The following is a 25,224-nucleotide window of genomic DNA, read 5'->3' on the forward strand; positions in this document are numbered from 1 at the left end:
ATTTAATAAATAATATAAAAAAACTCACCCAGTAAGTCATCTCTCATTCTCAGCGTGAAGCTTACCTGGTTACACTATATAGCTAAATCACGTTAATTTTTGATCTCCCCCCCTATCAGCTTCTTTCCTCATTTTAGCGAAATCCTTGCAATCTGTTCAATTTTGGTCCCCTCCCTACGCTTATAAAAGGGTAATTAAATAATTCTGTAAATACAATTGTACCTCCCTAATCTCTGTTGGGATTCGAACCCGAGTTTATGATTTTTTTTTAATTCTCTTGATTTCGGTCTCCGTGGATAGAATGCCATCTCGTCAAATCAATTCCTCCCTAGCCCGATTAAAACACTTCCTGCCTTTAAATACGTTCACTCTATTTTACAACGCAATCATTATTATTATTATTTTCATGTTTTTAAAACAAGTAATTTAGTTTGAACTACATATTTACGAAATCACGTTTAATTTAACACATTTTATATTATAATCGCGATCGCCCAACCCTTAGCGCCCCTGGGGTGATTTTTCACAAAACGGCGCTCTACAAATTATCCAATTATTATTATTGTCATTATTATTAATTGTATTCTCACTGAGTCGAACCACTTTCACTTCACACAAACACCGGTTCAATAATATTTCACTTTAATTCAAAAACCAACAAAGCTTTCTAACACCATCTGAATTCACTAATTAACTGTTATCTCACACAACACTTCTGATTTGTATTCATTTCTCGGAGCTGTCAACGTATCCACGTTCAAGAACTGACTGCCCGTATTTTATCCCTTTCTGTGGGAATGTGTTTACTTAAGGCCTATAATCTATCCCATGTTGCTAGTCTAGACAAAAATTTTTTAGAGCACGTTCGTTTATTATTTATCGTTTATTTATGTGGATATTCAAAACATCACAGCTATTGCATACCACAATGTTACTGTTAATCTTTCCTCATCTGTGGTGTGTATTTACTACTCATTGCTTCTAATAACTTTAATAACTCTATAAATATAATAAATTCTGGGTTCAGATTTTAGGTATTCCTCCGTTATACATTTATGCACTGAATTAAAAAATAAAATTGTACATAGTTTTCAAATTCAATTAAAAATCAGAGATTTTTGTTAAAAATCGGGAACAAATACACCGATACAATCAACCGTGTGACACTGCTACGCGAAGAGTGTGCGAGGAAATGACACGCTATTGATGTCCCGCTTTAGTTCGCTATGTTGGAACATGAGAAATCCAAAGGTCCAAAATACCATCGATACCTACGACCGCATAGCTGTGTGTGTGCGTCCAGGGCCCATCCAGTGCCTGTTGTGTCAGCCGGCCGTCAGTCGGTCGCGGGCCGTCGTTAGATATGGACTCCTTGCACGTTTTTTTAGCATCTGCCGATGGTTTTTTCATGTTTCCAGCAATCAAATGAAAATTATTATCACTTTTGATATAAAATATAATAAACATAAGCGATTAGCTATGAATATTCATATTTTTCCGATATTAAATCGCTTATTTTCAGATGTATATTGACTTTTTTAGAACAGTTAGGGAAAAAAAAAACTCATACATGGGTTCGAACTTTTATAGACTCTTTTTCGGGTTCTATGGCCTCAATCGTTCTGAAATTTTGGAATGGTGATAAGAATAATGGTCTTAGGCGAAATGGTAAGGAAAATCAGCATAAATTGATATTTGTTGAAAAATCATTAAATTTAGGGGCATGTTGCATGACTTGGGTTCGATCTTAAAAAGCATTTTTATCAGGCTCTATGGCGTCAATCAGACTGAAATTTCTGAATAGTGATAAGAATAATGGTCCTAAGCGAAATCACAACAAAAATCAGCATTATGTTAAATAATAAACTAGATTACATCAACTTTAATTCAACTCCGTAACTCATTCCTGTGTAGAGATATTGCGTTAATTATTCCTCGGGTGTACCCGACCTGTTATACCATTCAAAACACTCTTTCAACTCACCTGGCACTATTAGAAAAAAAAATTCAGCGCTATCGTTTGACTACTTTTCGCGTTTTGCGAGCACAAATATACGCATGCTGAATTTTTATATATAACTAGCTGACGTGTACCCGGCGTTACTGGGAGTTATCCTTAGGAGATAGACATATTTTGTCAAGGACTTTTCTGTAGGTCTTTTCAAGATCTACAATTCCATAGTACATTATTTTGATGTATCTCATAAGGTTTAGCCAGCGTTAGCAATGTAAGCGCCCGAAAAAATATTTTTACGACTTGATTACAAAATATCGACTTTTCTTTAGTTTGCGAAATAGATAGATAGCGAAAACTTTATAAAAATCTAATTGAAAAAATCCACTTTTGTCGACAATTTAAAGGATAAAAACACTTTTGGATCCGGGTTTAAGAATCGATTTTTTTTTATTCAAATTTAACCAAAAAAGTTTCAACTTCTAACTCGATTTACTCGTAAATGAAAACTCAAATCGAAAAAATTTATACTACAAAATCTACTCCAAATGGCGCTGAACAAATATATAATGCATTTCTACAATGATCAATATTATGACTAACTATGGAGATAATATACAGTACAATACTTACCTGGTGGGTCACTTGAGATTAACACTTAATTAACATTAACTAATTGTTTATTAGCTAAATTTAGATACAGGATTTAGGACATAATTGGTAAATTGGATATAATTGGACTTTCTCTCAGGAATGGTTTATTTAATTTAAGGCTATGACAGCAAAAAGGTAAGTTTTTAGTTTCGACCTGAATTCTTTTGGACTTGTTATGGATCTTAGTTCCGGAGGGAGTTTATTCCAAGCCTTTGGCCCAGATACTCCGAAAGCGCGATCACCAAACTTAGTATTTGGCTTGCGCTTAGGTTCCTTCAGTCTGCCTACAGCTGCTGATGTTGCTGATCTAAGAGTTTTTTTTTGTTATTTGTTTTTGGGGTGTTATGCCGTGTTACGCTAACTCCTTCTTTAGCCAACGTTTCGGACAGCATTGCAGTGTCCATCATCAGGGCAGATGTGTTATTTGAGGTTGTTTTTTTTTTTTTTTTTTCATTTTCTAGATTCTTATATTCCATGAAGTGGTGAATCATTTAAATTTACTGAATTTAAAGTTAATGTTCTTTATACAAATAGAACGGCGTCATATGCGCCTCACAATTTTTACCTCATATGGGTTTATTTAAATATTACCTGGCTTTTATAGACTTAGAGGCCTTGTATTTTCTCGGTAGGGAAAAAATTTGTTACCTAAAAACCCTACTAAAATTGCATGTATCATCATCCAGCATCAGCACCAGCGGCGACCTACAGCGGCCATATACTACATACGTGTCTGTTTGTGTTGTGTTGGGAATGGGGAGGAAATTTCGGCTGCGCCCTTTTGTTGGAGTCCTTCCGCATTTGCCGTTGGGAGTAAGGAAAATCGCAGAAAACCTTACCCAGGAAGGAGCGGCCGAACGTCAACTTGAAACGTTTGCGGCCTTCAGTAACATCGGTATATGATGTCCTGCATTTTTGAGATGTGTGTGTGTGTGTCTGTTTTTATGTTAATATATACTTATGGGAAGATAGAAAATAAACATACATATACATACAAATTATAAAATATTATATAAATATATAAATAGATATATAAACATTATATATTTGGGAAGAAGGTCGGGAGTTTAGGAAATACCTACTGCTCGCTATTCGTCCGCGTCTAGTTCTGGTATGTGCCATATGTGGTCATGGTCCATGAGGATGTGTTTAGGTAGTCTATGTGTGTATCTGAATGTCAGGTCACTCGGAGAATTGTATTGTCCTATGTCTCGTATTAGTTGATTTTTACTAAGTGTGAGTGATTTGTAAAAGCGTTCAGTCAGTCTGTGTGTGAATTCGTATAGAGTTGGAATTTTTTCTCGTTCGTGTAATCTCTTCAAGTTTGTTCTGAGTCTCGTGTTGTATGTGATTTTAATGCAGAGATTTTGAAGTGTCTGTAGATTCTTGTGGTCTGTGTGTGAGATGCTGCTCCATACGGGAATCGCATAAGAGAGTACTGGACGAATGAGCGAGTAGTAGACGAGGAGTTTGGTTTTGGGAAGTAGCGGACTCCGTCTATTGAAAATTGGCTTCATCATGCCGATCGCTTTTCGCGTGCGCATGTGTATCTTCGCTTGGTGAGATTTCCAGTTGAGGCGGGAGTCCATGGTCAGGCCGAGATATGTCACTTCATCTTTCCATTCAATGCTGTGTCCTCCCATTTCGATGTTAAAGTCAGGAGTTCTATTTACACGTTTTCTCGTGAACCTGATGGCTTCAGTTTTCGTCTCGTTCAGTTTCAGGCGCCATTTCTTGTAATACTCTACGAGCGCGTCGAGCGCCCTCTGTAGGTAAATCGCGGCCATGTTCGCTTTCAGCGAAGAAACGTATAGTTTGACGTCATCTGCGTAGATAGACAGATTGCATCTCTCGTCTCGGGGGATGTCGTAGGTAAACAGAATGAAGAGAAATGGTCCCAGTAAACTTCCTTGCGGCACGCCTTTTGGAATCTCACGCATTGAAGATAGCACGTTCCTTATGAACACTCTGAACGATCTATTCTTTAGGTATTCCTGTATCAGTCTCGTTAGGTATATGGGCGTGTTAGTGCGGTGCAGTTTATGCACGAGCCCGTCTATCCATACGGTGTCGAATGCCTTCTCTAGGTCGATGAGCGCAGCGGCGGTGAAGCGATGTTCGTTAAATTTTCTTGCGATGTATTCCGCTACTCTGGTGAGTTGATGGGTCGTGGAGTGCCTCTTTCTGAAGCCGAACTGCTCGTCTGGCAACGTTTTGTTGTCGTCGTGGTGTGGTACAAGCCTGTTGAGTATAATTTGTTCAAATACCTTGCTCAGCGTAGATATTAGGCTAATCTGCCGGTAACTTGTCGGCTGCGTTCTATCTTTATTCGGCTTTGCGAAAGGCAGCACGGTCGCCGATTTCCAAATCTGGGGGAAATGCCCGGTCATGAGGCAGGCATTGAACAATTTTGTTGTGTAGATGATGGCTTTTTGAGGGAGATGTTTGAGTAAAATGTTGTGAATTTGATCGCTTCCCGGCGCCTTGTTTGTTCTCAATCGCCTGATTGTGACAGCAATCTCGCTTGGCGTAGCAAAGTGAATATCTTCAGCGTTTGTCTGCTCCGCTTCCCTCAAGTCTCGTAGAGAGTCAGCTACGATCCGGTCCGTAGCCGGGTCGGAAAGGCCGTCTGTAGCGGCGTAGGCTCTCTCGAACCCGTCGGCGAGTGTTTCAGCTTTTTCTTGTAGCGAAAGCGCCGTCCCGGGGCCGTTCAATTTCTGTAGCGGGGGGATTGTGAAGTCTTTATGTCGCAGCGCGCTTGCCATTTTCCATAGGGAATTATCCTTCGGCGTGAGTGGTGCGACTTTTTTGTCCCAAAGTTCGCGCTTGAGTTCTGCGATTTCGGTCTTGATTTCCCTCTGCATGCAGTTGTACGCTGTCTTGAAATATTCATCGCGTGTGCGGTGAAACATGCGTCGCAGGCGATTTTTCTCCTTGATGAGCGATAGAACGTACTCGGGAAGCTTGATCGTGTATGGGTGTATTTCTTTGAGAGGAATGTGTGTATCTTGTGCTGTTTGAAGAATCTCTGTGAGAGTGCTTGTAGCTGCGTCGATTTCTTGTGGCGAGCGCAGAGTTCCCGAAGTGAGATGAATTCGTTCGTTGACTTCTTTTTTGAATCCTTCCCAGTTCGCATCCTTGTAATTGCGCTGTTTTCTGGAGGTCCTTGAAGTTGTGCCGCCTATAGTAAAGCTCACGGGCAGGTGGTCCGAAGACAGTTCGTCTAGTGTGCGCAGTGGAGATATTGTCTTGACATTTTTCTCGAGTACTATGTCCAGTGTACTCGGATATCTAGATAGTTGCGAGTAGTACGTAGGTCTGTCGGGCGCCATTATCGAATAGGTATTTGTCTGCATGTGTGTAAAGAGCGTATTTCCGTTCGCATTTCCTCTGTAGTTATTCCAATAGTTGTGTTTGGCGTTCAAGTCGCCTCCCATCACAACAATCGGTCCCAGATTGAGCAATTTATTGAGATCTTCTCTCACTAGGTTACGTTGGGTGCAGTATACGGAGATGATGGTGTGCGCTCTACCCTCTATGGTGACTTCGATAATCGTGGCTTCGGCGTACTTCAACTTCGGAGTGGGGATTCTTGTGGACGTCATAGATTGCCGAACGAATATTGCGGTTCCTCCGCCTGATCTTCCTTGTCGGTCGTCACGATAAATCTCGAAACCTTGCACTCTCAGCGGTACGCTTGGATTCAAGTGAGATTCTGATAGGAGAATAATGTCGGTGTGTAATTCGTTTGCCAAAGCGAGCAGTTCGTCTGTCTTGTTGCGCACGCTAAATGCGTTCCATACGAGGACTTTCACCGTCTCGGTATTAGGCATCGAGGGTGTCTAGGAGCTCAATCAGGATGACGAGCTTGTATGCTCTTGTTGCGCAGCGGGCGAGCTGTGATCGCATCCTCAGGAGGCCTTGGAGCAGGGCCATCAAGTCCAGGTTGTCTTCTGAAGAGGTGGACGCGCGCGCGGGCTCCTGCTGCGGGCGGGGCTGGGGGCGGGGCAGTGCGGGCGGCGCGGTCTCACGCTGCTCTTGGGCGGGGGCGGTGCCTCCGGCTACGTTGGCCCATGTGCGTCCATCCGTCCTCGGCTGAGGAGGTGGCCTGCTCGGGTTCTGTTCTTCCGGTGGGCGTTGGGCCCTTCTGGCAGGTCTCTGCTGTATGGAGGCGACGTACGCTACCCGCTTGGGGCAGCCTCTGTAGTTGGCGGGATGCGGGCCTGAGCAGTTGCAGCATGCGGCGGGCTCATCTCTCGTCTTCTTGGGGCATTCTGCCGAAGCATGCTCCAGTAAGCATTTTACGCACCTTGCTGTGTGCGAGCAGTTTCCGGACCCATGCCCGAAGTCTTGGCACCTGTAGCACTGGGTGCCGTGCTGTAAATGGTTGCTCCTGTGCTTCTGGAGGCGAATGCGGCAGTGGCACAGATATTTGACGGCCGCACGCAGCTGTCCCATGTTGACTTCCTTATTGAAGTGCGCTAAGTATAGGGGATACTCAATTGAGGCGGTCATCTTGACCACCTTCACTGCTGGGAATCCTTGTGATTCCAGATCTGCCTTTATTTCTTCCACTTCGACGAGCGGCAGGCCCTTGATGACGGCCTTTTTCATCTTTTCCGCTTCGGCCGTGAACGTGTGGAAGCCGCGAGCCTCCGCTCGCAGCCCGTTGGTAAGGGCGCGGTGGTCCTCCATCGTGCGCACGAAGATGTTAGCCGTGCCGCCCCTGTTGTATCTGAAAGTGAAGAGCTTACCAGCCCCCAGATGTCCTCGCACCGCAGCTGTGATCTGCGCGTGTGTCATGTTCCCCAGGGTCATCACAACCGGGGGAACGCGGTCTCTCCTGCCGGTACCTGCGGGAGAGAAAGATGTATTAGTATTGGCACGCTTTATACGCGGCGCGCCAGCGCCTTCGCTTACCTCGGGCAACTCTTCAAAACGGTTGCCACACTGGAGCGGTTGTGGTCCCCGTGGGGACATGGGCCTCTTCACGGGGTTGGACGGCCTCGTCCAGCCTCCATCCTGGGGGGCAGCCGTCTCCATCGGCTGCTGCGGTCTCGGGGGCGCCACGTAGGCCGACGCTGGGCCTATCGGGGGGCGCGTGGGGGCAGAACTGGGTCCTGCTGCCCAAGAGGGGCCTGCTGCGGGCTCCGTCATCTCGGTGGCGTCGGGCGTCGTGGGAGCCGTGGTGGTGGATGGTCTCCGGGTCCTTGGGTCCTCGGGGCGGGGCTGTGGTGCGGGGACCGTAAGGCGCACGGTCCCGGTCTTGGTGCGATGCGTAATTTGGTGAGCAATATTTGAGGTTGTGTTAAAATGTGAGCTTAAGTATGAGGTTGTGATACCGTGTTGCCAGCTCCAACCCTCTGAGCTAACATTAATGTATCATTTTTTTTTTTATTTATTTAAAGTGGTTTTTTCTTCGTTTAGCTCTGGTGTAGCCGTCAATTACCGGATACCAAGAACTTTTGAGCTTAGCTCCATCGTCTCTAATAATGTTTACGGGATTTTTATGAATTTCAATGGCCTCCGTAATCAGCCGTGCTCTATAAGTTTTGGGTCTCCCCAGGATTTCAGGAACAAATCCAAAGTGATGCCCGGTGTCAATGAAATGCTCGGCAATTGCCGATTTGTCAGGGTGGCCGAGTTTACAAGCTCTGAAGTGTTCTGAAATCCTTTTGGAGATAGTCCGCTCTGTCTGGCCTACATAGACCTTGTTACATCCGGAACAGCTGAGTTTATACACTCCATCTGTTTCCAGAGGAAACTTAGTCTTTGCAGACCTCAGTAAGTCCTGTTTCTTTGTTGTTGTTCCGAAGACAGTCTTGATATTTTCTTTTCTCAATAGCCTGGCAATTCTGTCTGTCACATTGTACACATAAGGCAGGAAGGCACAGCCTTTCGACTCTTGTTCAATTCTGTCTTCGTTTGGTGCAGATTTGGCTCTTATGATTTGCCTTGTCTGACTTGCTGGGTAACCGTTACGCTCCAGTGCATCGGTCAGCTTCGTAAGTTCCACTCCGATTTTATGTTCTTCACATATTCTGGTCGCTCGGGTCACATTAGTCACCAATGTATGGATAAGTCCTCTCTTCTGCGCTGGGTGGTGGTGCGAATCAGCGTGTAAGTACCGATTCGTATGGGTTGGTTTCCTATATACAGTATGCCCTAGGCTACCATCGTGTTTACGCATCACCTCCACATCTAGGAAAGGCAGGATTTTATCTTCGTTTTCCAGTTCCATTGTGAATTTAATTTTGATGTGGAGAGAATTAAGATGGTGCAGGAATTCGTTTAGTTTCTCCGTTCCATGAGGCCAAATAGCGAAGACATCGTCGACGTAGCGCCACCATACTTTACGGACAGCCGGAGCTGTGTCGAGTGCCACTTCTTCAAACTTTTCCATAAAAAAGTTGGCTAGTACTGGCGATAACGGACTGCCCATCGCAACTCCCTCCAATTGCTCAAATAGTTCACCTTGAAACGCAAAGTATCCCGTTTTGAGGCAGTGTTCAAAAAGTTTGCAAATGTCTTCCTCATATATCTCCCTGAGCATTGTCATGGAGTCTTCTAGAGGCACATTTGTGAAAAGAGACACGACGTCAAAGCTGACCAGAATATCTCCTTCCTCAGTCTTAACTTTCTTGAGCTTACTAATCAGATCTGTTGAATCCTTAATCCACGATTCGGTTTTTCCATTTTCTAGGTTTCCAGGTTTTTCAGTTCCTACATACAAACTTTCCCAATACCTCTCGAGATTACTGCAGATGCAAACTGGAAAAACTGAATCTGCATCTGCAGTAATCTCGAGAATTCGCACACATTCAGAGACAAACACACACACACATACATTACACACACACTTATATACTACACACGTCACCTGGTAATTAAGGAATAAACATACCACTTAGCAGACATTACAAGAAAACATATCATAGGTACCTAACATGAATTATCTAATTCTTGTATATATTGTTTCATCACTGTAAATCATGTACTATTTGTTTGTTTTTTGGTATACGTTGCTAATATATTGCATGATATTTTCAAGCCCTGCTTCAGAGAGAAAGGTTTGGTACCACTGAATCCAGAGTATGTAATTATATCCACCCAGTGGGGTGGTAACTTTACCAATGCCGCTTGTAATCTCAGATCAACACGCAATCTTTCCTTCAGCTTTGAAACAAAGACAAAGAGTCCGCACACACTGGCCATTTTACACTTCGACACACTTAGGTGTACAATTTACAGTATTTTTGATATTTTTTTATAAGACTACCTGACAAGTACCCGGCGATGCTCGTGATTTTGAACAGCTTGGAGTAAGGTTCTGAGGTAGTGAATTCTAGTTTACCTGAAAACTGGGTGTAGTTTTAATGTGGAAATAATATTATTCTAAGGAATTGAAAACAGTTTTAGCTTCACTTGATATTGCCATCTGTTCCTCGTGTGCCCCCGACTTAACACAATTCCACAATTCAGCATTCTAAAATGATTTTTATTAGAATAATTTGCGATGCAATTTTGACCTTAATAGTAATGAAAAATGAATAAAAACGTTAGGTTCCACTAATAATCTTCTGTTTTATGCCACCGGCGTTCAATAGGCTAATCCATTATTTTTTTAATGATAAACTAATGTTCATCTTCTTCTTTATGTGCCGTATCAGGTCCCCCCGACGCGACGTTGGCGATCACTCTAGAGAATGTCTCTTTGTCTTGCGCTGCCCGGAATAGCTCCTCCACACTTCTAATGCCAGTCCACTCTCGTATATTTCGCAGCCAAGACATTTGTCTCCTACCAGGCCCTCTGCGATCCTTTATCTTGCCTTTATTTTCATAAGACAAGGTTTTTTATGCATAGCACAAAGGATAACAAATTATTATAAGCGATAATTAGTCGCTTGAAATATTCATACAAATTGAAAATATCAAACGGGAATTAATTATATTTAAAATAAAGTTGGTTGTTTATAGATGAAAAATATAATAAGCAGTAATTGTTAACCGCTAGTTTTTAACTTATTTATAAATGATATTATTAGTATTTTCTCTCATACTCGCTTTTGGCTTTTTGCGGACGACAATAAGATTCTAAAAATAATAAAAAATCACGATGACTGCCTTATTTTCCAATCGAATATCGACTCTTTTAATGATTGGTGTAAAATTAATTGTTTGAAACTAAATGTCGATAAATGCAAAATTATGTCCTTCTATAGATCAAAAAATCCGATTGTCTTCGAATACAAACTTAATAATATTTGCTTAGCAACTGTTACATCTATTAAAGACCTTGGTGTCTCTCTTGATAGCAAGCTTTCTTTTCGGGATCACATAACTGCAATCGTTAATAAATCCCTCAAACTACTTAGTTTCATCACTAGAATCACTTCGGACTTCAAAAACGTAAATTCCCTTAGAACTCTTTACTCCTCCTTGGTTCGCCCCCATCTTGAATATGCTTGTGTTATCTGGTCTCCTTTTTATGCTGTCCACATTCGACGCATTGAATCTGTTCAACATCGGTTCTAATGAGGGATTGCTAGGAGGCTAGGATTAGAAAAAGGCAAATACTCATATGATGAAATTGAACTCTAAACTCTAAACCTCGCTCCTTTGGAAGTCCGTCGGGAAAGAAATGACCTCATTTTCTTCTTCAAAATTATAAATGGTATTATTGATTCACCTACTCTACTGCAACTCATTCCCTTCAATATCTCCTCGCAAAGACTCAGAAATAATGAACTGCTCTTCCTCAACCATCATTCGACAAATTATGGATATTATTCACCATTGTCCAGAATGTGTAGACTGGTCAACTCAAGTCAAAACCTTAACTTTTTTGGGATAAGTCTGAATGATTTTTGCCAGTCGCTAAACAAGTGACGGAATATTATAAGTGTCCTGTGGTCCTGACCCACGGCGTAGTCTTGACTTGATTCGACTTGTCACTTTATTTTCTTATATTATATCTGCCTTATGTCTTTGCTTTCATGTACCTTTGTCTACTCCTGAATTTTTCATTTTACTCCATTCGTGTTATTATTTTGTAATTGGCGGGTTGGAAATAAGGTGACGTCTCAGAGCACCAACCATAGTTCAATTCCCGTCGGCGGTATTTATTTTTACTCGGTAGATATTTCAGGTATAACATATTTTAACATCCTTCCATTATATCTAAAAAATATTGAAGATATTCAGGAATTTAAAATAAAATTAAAAAATTACCTAAAACTACTATAAAAGTCCATATCTTACTCTTATTATTATTTCCTTCAAATCTTGAAACTGTATTATTGATAAATCTTGCCTATTTCTTACTTATCTCTTTGGTTTTGCAAATATATTATTTACTTACTTACATGATTCCATATAATTGAGCTAGGATTCACTCACCAAACACAAGAGCCTCGTCTCTTTATGGTGAGGAAAAGCTATTATTATTTACCTTGATAACACTGTATAATATGTATAATTGTATATTTATTGTAAAATACATACAAATATTAAATAAAAATAAAAAAAATAAATATTTTCAATTTGTTTAAATATTTCAAGCGATTAATTATTGCTTGTAATAATTTTTTAGGTTAATCCATCTTTTAATGTTGTATTTGAAATGTTTTTTGTTTCCCTCACATTTGGTATCGGGTGAAAGATTGTCCGTATAAATGATTGATGAAAATGTCTACTTCATCACACTCTAACTCGCTATAATGTCCCGAGACGCGAGCATATCTAACCTAACCTTTATCGGCTTCGAATGCCAAATATTAACAGGCTTACTAAAAACGTGTCAATTGGGAATCAGAAATAAAGTTAAGATAAAAAGGAATCTATTCCATTTTTTATACCAACCTAGTTATTTATCTGTTGTGTTGACAGTTACGTGTTTATTTCACTAAAAAAACTACTGGACCGATTTTATAGATTGTTCTTATTAGTGCCAGGAGTGTTTAGAGAGAAGTCTGAATTGTAGAAGTAGTCGGGGACGCCCGAGCAAGATTTAACGCGTTATTCTACGCTGGAATGAGAAACGAAGTCGCATTATATACAGTAACAATATGATACATGGTAGAGACCCCTGATGAAGACCTTACGCATTATTTTTTTAAAATTTATTTATTTAGTAAAAGATTATACATTTATATACATTATTTAAGAAATGTTTTGACTTCCCATTTAGGAGGATTCCCGTTTTAGGACAATCAAATTAGGATGAGTATTAACATTTTGATAAGTTGTTTGATAAGTATAGTATTAAAATAATAATGAAATAATAGGTATATTTATGTAATAATAAAGATTCGATATTTTAAAATTGGAAATTCATATGTCATACGGCATGTATTCTGGTCTAGTAATGTGTAATTCACGTCATACGGCATATATTCTGGTCTAGTAATGTGTAATTCATGTCATACGGCATATATTCTGGTCTAGTAATGTGTAATTCATGTCATACGGCATATATTCTGGTCTAGTAATGTGTAATTCATGTCATACGGCATATATTCTGGTCTAGTAATGTGTATTTCATGTCATACGGCATATATTCTGGTCTAGTAATATGTAATTTCTATCACCTAAGAAATTCTAAAAAAAGTACTACAGGATGCATATATGTCTTATACTGATTTGTAAATGTGGAAATTCTAACTATACAATTGTAAATGTTCTCCAAAATGCCCTGGAAAGAATCTCAGACTTGTGATGTCCCGAAAGAAACCATTCATCTGTTCTTAATGCAATTACTAATGTTATCCAAATTGACCCTGGTAATAAATTACATCTTTGCAATTCTTTCAAGGATAAAGAAACCATCTTGTTACTTCGAATGCAATCAACAATGTTCCCAAAATTTGTTTTGACAGCATCGCCATTCCATTGTAAGAATATTATGTACTAAATACACAATTTGGCTGTCCTGAAACGGGAATCCTTCCCAGTTGGACAGACAAAGGTTCATTTCGCTATGTACTGTTTGTTATTTATATATATATAAATAAATTAATAAATGTACTTTTAACTGGTGCCTAAGCATACTAACATATTTTGTATAAATATGAATAACAAAGAGAAGAAATAGAATAAAATAATAATATCAAATTAAACATAAGATTAACTGCTGCTTGGGTAGCTTTCTAATTTAAAAGTACTAGGTAGGTACATATATACACATAGTGATAGAGATTAGAACATAAAGGTATCTTTTACATGGTTTATTTTTTGTTGGAGTTTTTGTTGTTGTTTTTGGTTTGTGTTTGATCTATGCACTAGAATGAGGATACGTAGTCGAATTATATCGAGTAATTTTTTTTCGCTACCAGAATGACAAGAAGAAATTAGTGTGAAAACCTGCCAGAATCAAGTGATAAAAATACTGAAATTTCTTTTTTTATTATTTATTTACAATTCTATAATTTTCGCCTTAAAATTTAACTATGTTAAGAATAGTAAATGTCTACTGTTTGCAGATGACCTTAAAATTCTAATGGAAATAAGCTCCCAACAAGACTGTCTTAAAATGCAAGCTGATCTGGATGCACTATCTGAATGGTCGTTGATAAACAAATTAGATTTCAATACAAAAAAATGTGTCACTATGTCTTACACTCGCTCTTTAAACACTATACTTTACGATTATAAGATGAAGGGCGAAACACTATCACGTGTAAATTCCGTAAAGGATCTCGGTGTCGTCTTTGATCCCGAACTGAAATTCTCTGGCCATATATCGCAGCTCACTCAGTCTTGCTACAAACTTCTTGGGTTCGTCATTAGGACATGCAAGCAGTTCAATAACCAAGATGCTATGTTAGCATTGTTCGATGGCATACTGAGAAGCAAGCTGGAGTATGCGAGCGATGTTTGGGCACCGTATCACCAGAAGTACATTGAAATGATAGAGCAAATCCCGAAGAAATTCCTCAGGTATGTCTATATGCGGACGCATGGAACCTATCCCAGGTTCATGCACCATATCGACTTACTTGAGGAAACCAATTCTGTGAGTCTGGAAACTAGGCGGAAAGCAAGCCTAGCCATTATATCTTTCAAAATTTGGAACAATTTTATTGATAGCCCATTCCTCTTGGGATGCTATGATTTATATGTACCAGACGAACTACAGCCGAAGTCGATACCATGACTTATTTAGAGTACCAAAAGGCAAAACCGACGTCCTGGCAAAGCATAGCATGACGAGGGGAGTGGTGCTGTTGAACGAACTAGCAAAGAATTTGGATGTAAATGACTGTTCTTTAAACGACCTAAAACAATTATTGAAGAGTCACTTACCCAAATGCTGATATGATGTAAAATTATACTGTTTGTAAAATTGTACTGTAACTGGAACGAATGTTCTGTTGTACAATTAAAAAAAAAAAAAAAAAAAAAAAAAAAAAAACCCAGTTTTAGTATCCACTAGAATTCACCGAGCAACTCCGGGTGCACGGCAACTAGTTTATTATAAACGACAAATGGAGGCATGCCGCCATTTGCAATTCATTGCTGTAATGCGCGCCAAAACACATGTCACTTTGTTTGCCAGCTGCAAAAAATCGCATGTTATTCAGCGGCACGGCAACACTGCTTAGCATAGGTTTAAAGTATTGCCAGTGGAAGGAAATGCAGTTCCTACTTAGTTAAAATAAATTATGTATGAGAATTCCTTTAGCCTATCACGACATGTATTTAACCTTGCCGTTACCAACAGGGGTTTTCAAAACCTCTAAAATTACTATTTTTTCTTTATGTAATTTCTACAAATATTATAATCTACTCGGTTTTTTTTTGCTGATATTAAAATCCTGTTAAAAACGGGATAGTGTGCAAATTCCTAATAAATTTATAATAAATCAGAAAACGTGCTCATGAGCCAACGTTTGTCCTGATAATACACAGTGACGAAAATATTATAATTTTTTTGAACACGTGTTTTTTTACATCGCCATATTTTTACATTACAGTCGTGTTTTATATATTTATGTATTTATTTAACGCCCAGAGGGCTTTTACATGTAGGTGGTACAATTTTAATGACAGTTTCGAAACACAAGAAAGAAATAATAGAAATAAAATTACATTAAAAAATAATATATGCAGGAAACAAAATTAAAAATAACAAGAACATAAATTAAAAAATACAGCAATTTGACTGGTTTACAAAAATTTTACTTCCATTTAGGAATAGTGTTGAAATAAGTCTTTTATATAATCCACAAAATTCGCAAAGCTAATACTAAATATATCGAAATCACCTAAGTATTGGTTTCCCATAGTGTGAAACCGTTGTATTGGGGAGTTCGCAATGTAATTGCACTTATGTGTGTTACAGTGGAATAGTCTATTTTGTCTTGTTGTTATTGTAGGTATTCGTAAGTTTATGAGTTGCAGAAGTTGGCAACAGTCGAATTTAGAGTTTAGAATCTTGAATAAAAAAGTTAAGTCGTTTATTTTACGCCTGTCTTCCAATGTGTGTATTTTTTAAGTACTTGAGTATTTAATAAGAAATGATATTGTAAGTCTTCTAGTGGGATAGTTTATTAGGAAACCTATTAATCAATTTTTGAAAGGCCTGCAGTCCCGTTTTTAGCTGGATACGAATAATTTGAAAAGATTCTTGGTAAATCAGCAATATTTAATGTCAGTTAGTTTTCTGCGTGTATTATTAAAAAAATTAAGTACAGTGGGTCCAAGATTGACTATAATTTGAGGTTTCTTTTTTTTAAGATTGATACATATGTCTTTACTGCTCAAACAAATGAATTGCCACTATGGGGGGTGGTCTGTCTCTCTAATGTCACTATTTCAGCCACTCAATTCAATTCAATTATCAAAATTGTTCAATTTTATGCGTTTTCAAAATATATTTGTAAGTAAACATTCTTACACAAGTATAAACCGTGTGTATATCAATTGAACTAGTTGTTTGGTTTTAAAATGACAATGTGCATGGTTCCAGTTCCTACCTATATCAAATCATCACATTGATGGAAAAGTATTTGAAATTTAGAACAATGACAAGAACAATTTGCAATTTATACTACCCCAAGTAGAGAAATCACAGATTTTTTTTCTGAACTCTCTTGAACATGAGATAATATTTCTCTTGGTGAGAAAGTGCCCACAGAGATTTTAGTGCAGATTTGCTAAGGTTTAAACGATATGGCGATGAGTGGAGCATAAGTTAGTACATCGATGTTAGGCGTACGAATTATCTCGCATCTACTGTGCTTTTATACATTGTTTCTATTAGTTTTCTTAAATAACATCTTGCATTACTATGAATGTGCGCAATGCATTACACAAATGCTCCAAGGCAGGGACCGCCTCTGCTTCTAACCTATTTACATATATGGTAAGTTTTTAGATTTTCACGGCCAAAAGTATTTTTGTTGTTTGTTTTTGGGGTTTTATGCCGTGTTGCGCTAACTCCTTCTTTAGCCGACGTTTCGGACAGCGTTGCAGTTTCCATCATCAGGGCAGATCCGGTAGATCCGAAGATCACATCTTCAGATCTACCGGATCTGCCCTGATGATGGACACTGCAACGCTGTCCGAAACGTCAGCTAAAGAAGGAGTTAGCGCAACAAGGCATAACACCCCAAAAACAAACAACAAAAATATTTACATGTATGTATACTATAATCATGTGTAAAATATATGTAAGAGAATAGAAATTTATTTATTTATTTATTCAACGCCCAGAGGGCTTTTACATGGTTAGTAGTATACATAATTTTAATTTGACAGATACTTTAAAAGTTACAAATAAAAAAAAATTACATTTGATAAAAGCTATGCAACAAGTCGTACAAACACAAGAAAAAAAAACAGAAAATTACAGCTATTTGTAGGTTTACATGTGTTTAGGAGTATTGATGATATAAATGTTTTAAATGATCCACAAAACTTGCCAAGTTGGTATTGAATATGTCAACATCACCCAAGTAATGATTTCCCATGGTGTGAAGTCGTTGAATCGGAGAGTGGGCAATGTAGTTACGCTTATGTGTGCTGCTGTAGAATATTGTATTTTGTCGTGTCGTTACTGTGGGTGTATGTATGTTTATAAGTTGCAGGAGTTCACAACAGTCGAATTTAGAGTTATGTATTTTGAATAAGAACGTTAAATCGTTTATTTTACGTCTATCTTCTAATGAATGTATTTTTAGAGTATTTAATAAGAAATTGTATTTTAAGTCTTTGACAGGGATATTTAATTTAAAATTTATAAAAGTAAATAAATTTATAAAAGAAATAAGTTAATAATAAAATTGAATTTGCAGATGTAATCAAAAGATATATTTGCCCTCTGTTTCAGGTCTTCGTCATTACTGCCTTCAGTCTACTGAGTGTATGGATGGCATGGCCTGCTTGCTGCCAAACGCCACGATCAAGCCTGGCGCCAGTAGGTACAGCGCCGTTAGCAGCACGACCAAGCTGTGCCTTTGCAACGAAGAGGATGGATATGTCGACAGGGACTGGTACTGCAGTGGTGAGTGATGTTAACAGAGACATGAGTTAAATGCAGGCAAAATTGTTTTTACTTAGGTCACATTTCAAAAATTTGCGGGTTGCCACAGGGGTCTGTATTGGGTCCTCTTCTATTTACATTGACCTGAATCCAGTTTGTAAGGCAGGTATTAGTAGGTTTAATCAAAAATATTTGTTTATTGGTGACAATATTAGCGATTCTTAAACGAAAATTTGAGAAAGAAAAATCAGAAAAGATACGGTCACATCTTGAACTTAAACCTAGAACCCTCGTCTTGCCCAGACTTAATGAGACCCCATCTCATATTTAACTGTGCCATACTTCGAATAAAAACTACCAACAGTATCTTCGTTTTCTCATCGCACATTAATAAAATAAAAGAAATATTCATCTTAGACTTGCAGAAAAGTCAAAAGATGTCACACATTAAATTAAAAATGGGATATATTTATCCAAGACTCTGCCTAGATTGCATTTAGTTCGAGTTGATTCCTACGATCATACATAAAGATAGCAGCCAATAAAAATGTGCGTTGATAAAATGAAGATAATTTTTGTAGTTCTTATTCTTAGTGCATATTTCAATACATTGAAAATAAATTAAAAACTGATATTAAAACGAGATTTTTTCAAACTTTTCCTAAAAAACTTTAACTTTGGACTCGATTTACTAGAAAATGAAAGCTTAATTCAAAAGACTTCTGTCGTACGGGGAAGACGTCTTTAACCACTCGACCTAATTATTAAACGTATTTTTTGTCGATCTCATAATTCAACTTCAGAATTAACAATATTATCTTCTAACTAAAATGACGTATAATAATTCTGTCTCAATGTTCGAGTTGTTAAAGAGGTATTTGCAGTTGAGACCGTTATCTTTTTATTTTCTGTGTCTTGTTCTTTATGATTTTTCATTCAGATTTGTTAGCATTATTACTTATTCTTCATGGAAATATTACATTGATGAGTATAATATGCTATGTAAGCATTGTTCGATGGCATACTGAGAAGCAAGCTGGAGTATGCGAGCGATGTTTGGGCACCGTACCACCAGAATTACATTGATATGATAGAGCAAATCCACAAGAAATTCCTCAGGTATGTCTTTATGCGGACGCATGGAACCTATCCTAGGTTCATGCACCATATCGACTTACTTGAGGAAACTAATTCTGTGAGTCTGGAAACTAGGCGGAAAGCAAGTCTAGCTATCATGTCTTTCAAAATTTGGAACAATTTTACCGATAGCCCATTCCTCTTGGGATGCTATGATTTATACGTACCAGACCACTACAGCCGAAGTCGATACCATGACCTATTCAGAGTACCAAAAGGCAAAACCGACGTCCTGGCAAAGCATAGCATGACGAGGGAAGTGGTGCCATTGAACGAACTGGCAAAGAATTTAGATGTAAGTGACTGTTCTCTAAATGACCTAAAACAATTATTGAAGAGTCACAATTATTTTACAAGCAATAATTATTAGCCTGAAACACTCATCCACATTGAAAAATCTCCTGATAAAAGATACATGACGACAACGGGACTTGAACCCGTGTCCTTTCGATTTCCGGTCGACAGCTCTGACCACTGAGCTATGGCGGCTTATCTCTTATCCGCGAAATAATTCAATATATACTAGTGTTTCATTCACCAATTACTGCTTGATACATTTTTTCACCTGAAAACAACCAACTTTATTTTATATGAGAAAGGCATTGTAAGTGCTAACTCTCTCACTAGATGGCGTCGAGACAAATTGTCTACATTTTTTGGTGAAGATACTAGAACTTTTCAAATATTAATTATTATTTTTTTGGTAAACTAATATTGAAGAGTCACTTAGCTGCTGATGCTTAAATGCTGATGTGATGTAGAATTGTACTGTAACTGGAATGAATGTTCTGTTGTACAATAAAAAAATAAAATAAAAACCTTACAAAGTTGTTCCAGTAAATTTTTTATTTATTTTTCAGATGGAGCAATCCACAACTCGATGTTCTTCTCTTTACTCCTTGGCTCGATTGCTTCCTGGCTGCGGAGATATCTCTACTAGACGCAGCACAGCAACCTTCAGTAGATTTCCTCGCAAAAGGATACATAATAATTTCTTCGTTTTCTTTGCACCAGTAGCCTCTTCCCACGATATAGTTATCAATATTATAAACTGTACTTTAGAATCAAATGCGGTCAAATCAAAAAAAAAAAACTAAAAATGTTATATTACGGAAATGCAATATTCCCATCCAAAGATGTGTATGATTAGATGAGAAATTGATCGAAAAAGTATTAACTCCGTAGGCTAATTTGCTCGTATTTGTAATTACCTATAGAATCAATTTGTTCGCCAATGGAAACAGCTCATATTATGGCTTCATAGAAATCATTGTGTCTCCCTTACTGACATAGTGAGAAATATAATCTAAATGGTGTTAGAAAGAGAAAACACTACCACACTTTATATACAAATCTAGAAATTAACCATAGAATAATTCAGCTCTATGAAAGCAAAGGTTTCGACCGCAATTTCAGGAAATATTATGAAATTTAATTTAATTCATTATTTTTATATGAAACGACAAAAAAGTGAGGTGGCAATAATGTTTATAATACATTTGTCTAACAGGTGGCAGTAATGTTTATAATACATTTGCCTAATAGGTGGCAGTAATGTTTATAATACATTTGCCTAATAGGGGGCAGAAATGTTTATAATACATTTGTCTTGGCAGTAATGTTGATTTATTAATTAACGGACTTACGTCCAATATATTACAAAGCGACACCAGATTTGAGACAATGGACAATGCAAGAATAAAGAATGGTATATAACAGCAGAGAAAAACAGGGAAAACACAAGAAAATAGAAACACCTTGCTAAAACTAAAGTGATACAAAATATCCTCAATTGCATAGTGAGCGACAAAAAACATTCTGACTTATACCAAAAAAATCAAGGTCTTGACGTGAGTTGACCATTCTACATATTCTGGATAATGGTGAATTATAAGCATAATTAGTCGAGTGTTGATTGAGGAAGAGCAGTTCTTTATTTCTGAGTCTACGAGAAGGTATATTGAATGAGATGGGTTCTAGTAATGTAGGTGAATCAATAAAATTGTTGATAATTTTAAAGAAACAAATGATATCAGATTTTTTCGACGGTCTTCTAAAGGAGAAAGGTTTAGAATTTGTTTATAATACATTTGCATAATAGGAGACAGTAATGTTTATAATACAATTGCCTAATAGGTGACAGTAAGGTTTATAATACATTTGTCTAATAGAGTATTATGTATTTCGTTATCCGTAATTCTAGTTCATTGTTTAGAGCCATTTTGAAAACTTTTTTATGTTTGAATTTAAAATTTTTATTATTTAAAAAAAATTATGTTTATTTCTAACAATTAAATTTGAAAGCTTTTTTCAAAAGATTTTTTTATTTTTCTGATGCGTTCAGAAATATTTCATTGTGAACGCGAAATTTCGAGTCTTATTTGACATATCGAAATACCTTAAGGCCGTGTGTTGCGTAACTGTAACAATACTGATAAAAAAATTTACCTCTAACATTTTGTAATGTACTTCTCTTTGGAGTAATGTCATAAAACAGATGTTGGGGAACATATTTTTGCATTAAATTTGATTCCAGATATTTTTCTCGTAATTCAAAAGAAAACACTTTTTTTAAATCAAATGAAAAACTCTTACAAATTTTAGAATCACAAAAATTGCAATTTTAAAGTTTTTTAATTGTAATTTAATAAGAATCTCTTCAAAATACAGTTAAAATTGGATTGCAGGTCTTTAACGAATGCATTGACAGGTTTCCTTATAAAATTTCATTAAAAAACGAATATGTTATCGCGACGTCAGAATTTATAAAAATTCTAACATTTTCGCATTTCGTTATTGTATTTTATTAGAACAAATGGAGGTACACGTGTTCCGATATATTATGAATGAATGTTAAAAGCTTATTAGGAAACGGTTGCAATACCATTTTATCAGGATTTTAATAAATCAAGAATACTATCACTTCACTTTATTTTCTTTTAATATAAATAAAGTTATTTCAAATCTTAGAAGCCTTGACAAATATTTTCGATTTCTAAATGTTGTATAATTTTTTTTAAATCGTTTATGATAAATTATTTAAAACAAACTGAAAGCGTGGTATTTTCTATTTCTAACACTTTTTAAAATATATTTCTCACCGTAATACAAAATAAGATACCGTAACTTTTATGAGACCATGTCAGGCTGGGAGATGTAGGTTCCATAAAGACTCTACGGTTGTTTGTTGTCTTTAAATGACATCTCCTAAAATTGTCCAAGCGGTTAAAAACTGACGAAACTACTTTCCACAGAAAAATGCATTTAAATTTCATTAAAATAACTGCCTCCGTGACCGCGTATTTCCTTTTCCGCGTTCCATAGGAGGCAGGTTTGTTACGCTAATTCTCTATCTAAACTCATGTTTAAAGTTGAAATCGCGTGTCCTCCAATCGTGCACGGGTTTGCAACGCGCTAAATCAATGCGCATGGTAATTATAAACCCGTGCGCGATTTTAGGACGCGACTGGAATTGAACACGAGTTTAGAAAGAGAATTAGCTTAACAAACACGTGCGTGTTCCAAGAAAGTATTTGCCTTCTATTGAACACGGACTGAAGAATGTAGCATGTTTTTAGGCAACGTTTCGTAGGGACTGTGTTTTCATCTATTTGTAATTGATATTTTATGTCTGTCAAAAATTTTACATTATATAATTTATTTTAAATGATTAAATGGCATTTTCGATAAAGTTCATTTATACATGTTTTCTTGCATTCCAAACTTATAAGTTTCCACCAATTTCAGATTACTAGAAGTCGAGATTTATTTCAATGCAGAAATTCTGGGACTAACTACCATTTTATTACGGAGTACTCCTCATTGCCCTGAATAAAATGGCAGGTCAGTTATGAATAAATAAATAAATAAAAAAATGTTATATAATTAAAATAATAGAATCTCTAAATAATATGTAATACAGTAGTCATTATTTGCGTGTGTCTGTTTGTTTATTTTACACAACGCAACGGACTTTGATAGTGTTATCACTATCGTTTAGAGAATTTCTTCCGGGAGGTTTATACATAAAATATATGAATATAAATTATTTTTATTTATTTTTTATTCATACCCTTAACTAGGCAAATGCCCGTATTATGGTGGTAACATAAATATGAAAATAAAAAAGAAAATATAAAAACAAAAAATACAGTGTATGGCAAGCCTACGCACGACGGAAGTGAAACTTTTTGTATTCTTCTCTCTCTCTTTTCATTTCATTTTCACTTTTTTTCTGTCTATTGACATATTTATAAGTAGCATGTGATAAAAAAAATTTAAAAGTTATAAAAATATGGGATTCGAACCGGGTCCTGCATAACGAGTGTCGAACGCTCTGCCTCTAGACCGCGAGGAGAGGTATCTCGCGCGACGAGAACCTCGTATACAACGTGTACTCCTCAATTGACTTGTCCCGCGGAAATTTTCAAATTCAGTCAAAATATCTAAAAGTCACAGCACGAGAGCATTTTATCACTTTTCCTCGTTTTAAAAAATCGCAAAAAGAAAAAAAAAGTGGGTGTGTCAAGCCTACGCAAGACAGAAGTGAAACTTCTAGTATTCTTCTCTCTTATTATTAGGGCTTTTTTATACTAATTTTCATATATTTATTGGCAGGTAGAGTAGAAATTAATATTGTTTAGCGTTTGCCAACGACCATACCATGTTGAACACACCGGTTCTCGTCCGATCACCGAAGTTAAGCAACATTGGGCGCGGTCAGTACTTGGATGGGTGACCGCTTGGGAACACCGCGTGCCGTTGGCCCATTTTTTATGGTAATTTCATGTTTTTTTTTTATTTTTTTATCGTTACTATCATTAATAATATCATAAAATTCTTTAACTTTTCAAGTATGCTACAGGCCTAAAATATTACTTAGTGGATTGATATTATGGTCAACCATTGAAAAAAAAAATTCCTGCAAAGTTATGGATGTAATTACGATCTTTTTCAAGCGCGTATGTAATGATTATTTTTATCAACGTCGCACACACCTTGCTAATGTTTTCAGTATTATTAGGGCTTTTTTATACTAATTTTCATATATTTATTGGCAGGTAGAGTAGAAATTAATATTGTTTAGCGTTTGCCAACGACCATACCATGTTGAACACACCGGTTCTCGTCCGATCACCGAAGTTAAGCAACATTGGGCGCGGTCAGTACTTGGATGGGTGACCGCTTGGGAACACCGCGTGCCGTTGGCCCATTTTTTATGGTAATTTCATGTTTTTTTTTATTTTTTTATCGTTACTATCATTAATAATATCATAAAATTCTTTAACTTTTCAAGTATGCTACAGGCCTAAAATATTACTTAGTGGATTGATATTATGGTCAACCATTGAAAAAAAAAATTCCTGCAAAGTTATGGATGTAATTACGATCTTTTTCAAGCGCGTATGTAATGATTATTTTTATCAACGTCGCACACACCTTGCTAATGTTTTCAGTATTATTAGGGCTTTTTTATACTAATTTTCATATATTTATTGGCAGGTAGAATAGAAATTAATATTGTTTAGCGTTTGCCAACGACCATACCATGTTGAACACACCGGTTCTCGTCCGATCACCGAAGTTAAGCAACATTGGGCGCGGTCAGTACTTGGATGGGTGACCGCTTGGGAACACCGCGTGCCGTTGGCCCATTTTTTATGGTAATTTTATGTTTTTTTTTATTTTTTTATCGTTAACATCATAAAAAATTTTATATCATTCTTTAACTTTTCAAGTATGCTACAGGCCTAAAATATTACTTAGTGGATTGATATTATGGTCAACCATTGAAAAAAAAAAAGGCGTTAAAAACAAAAAAATTATGTGCGATGGCCGAGAATCGAACTCGGATCAACTGCTTGGAAAGCAACTACGCTGACCATTACACCACCAACGCCAGTTGTCGAGATGAGCTAAGAAGCATTTATATTTTACTTCAAAACTTTGACTAGATCAAATGAACTTTAATCGGTCCCGCATTTTCGTTTCGGTC

The 25,224-nt window shown here is 37.2% G+C and overlaps 1 protein-coding gene and 3 non-coding genes across 5 annotated transcripts in view; all 4 read left to right on the plus strand.

Moving 5' to 3' along the window:
- sosie (oogenesis-related protein sosie) overlaps window positions 1-22,919 on the plus strand; it is a 63,886-nt gene extending 40,967 nt beyond the window's left edge. The window contains exons 3-5 of one of the 2 annotated variants that reach the window (XR_016303713.1): window positions 17,940-18,113; window positions 20,090-20,704; window positions 20,740-22,919. Coding sequence is in view for 1 of the 2 variants with exons in the window: in XM_089642171.1 (XP_089498297.1) it covers window positions 17,940-18,113; window positions 20,090-20,169 (254 nt within the window). In the remaining variant the exon portion in view is untranslated. Of the gene's footprint in view, window positions 1-17,939; window positions 18,114-20,089 lie in introns of both variants that reach the window. The other variant, XM_089642171.1, reaches the window with a different exon arrangement.
- Window positions 22,920-23,877: 958 nt separating this feature from the next.
- Window positions 23,878-23,996, plus strand: LOC149416495 (5S ribosomal RNA). Its single transcript, XR_016303733.1, has one exon. It is a non-coding gene; the product is annotated as a 5S ribosomal RNA (ribosomal RNA).
- Window positions 23,997-24,320: 324 nt separating this feature from the next.
- LOC149416496 (5S ribosomal RNA) lies at window positions 24,321-24,439 on the plus strand. The gene has a single exon (XR_016303734.1). It is a non-coding gene; the product is annotated as a 5S ribosomal RNA (ribosomal RNA).
- A 323-nt stretch (window positions 24,440-24,762) lies between these two features.
- On the plus strand, window positions 24,763-24,881 carry LOC149416497 (5S ribosomal RNA). The gene has a single exon (XR_016303735.1). It is a non-coding gene; the product is annotated as a 5S ribosomal RNA (ribosomal RNA).
- The last annotated feature ends 343 nt before the right edge of the window (window positions 24,882-25,224 follow it).

The sequence above is a fragment of the Hesperophylax consimilis genome, chromosome 17 (assembly GCF_061612785.1).
Source record: "Hesperophylax consimilis isolate HC1 chromosome 17, BYU_Hcon_1.0, whole genome shotgun sequence".
In the NCBI taxonomy this organism is placed as follows: domain Eukaryota; kingdom Metazoa; phylum Arthropoda; class Insecta; order Trichoptera; family Limnephilidae; genus Hesperophylax; species Hesperophylax consimilis.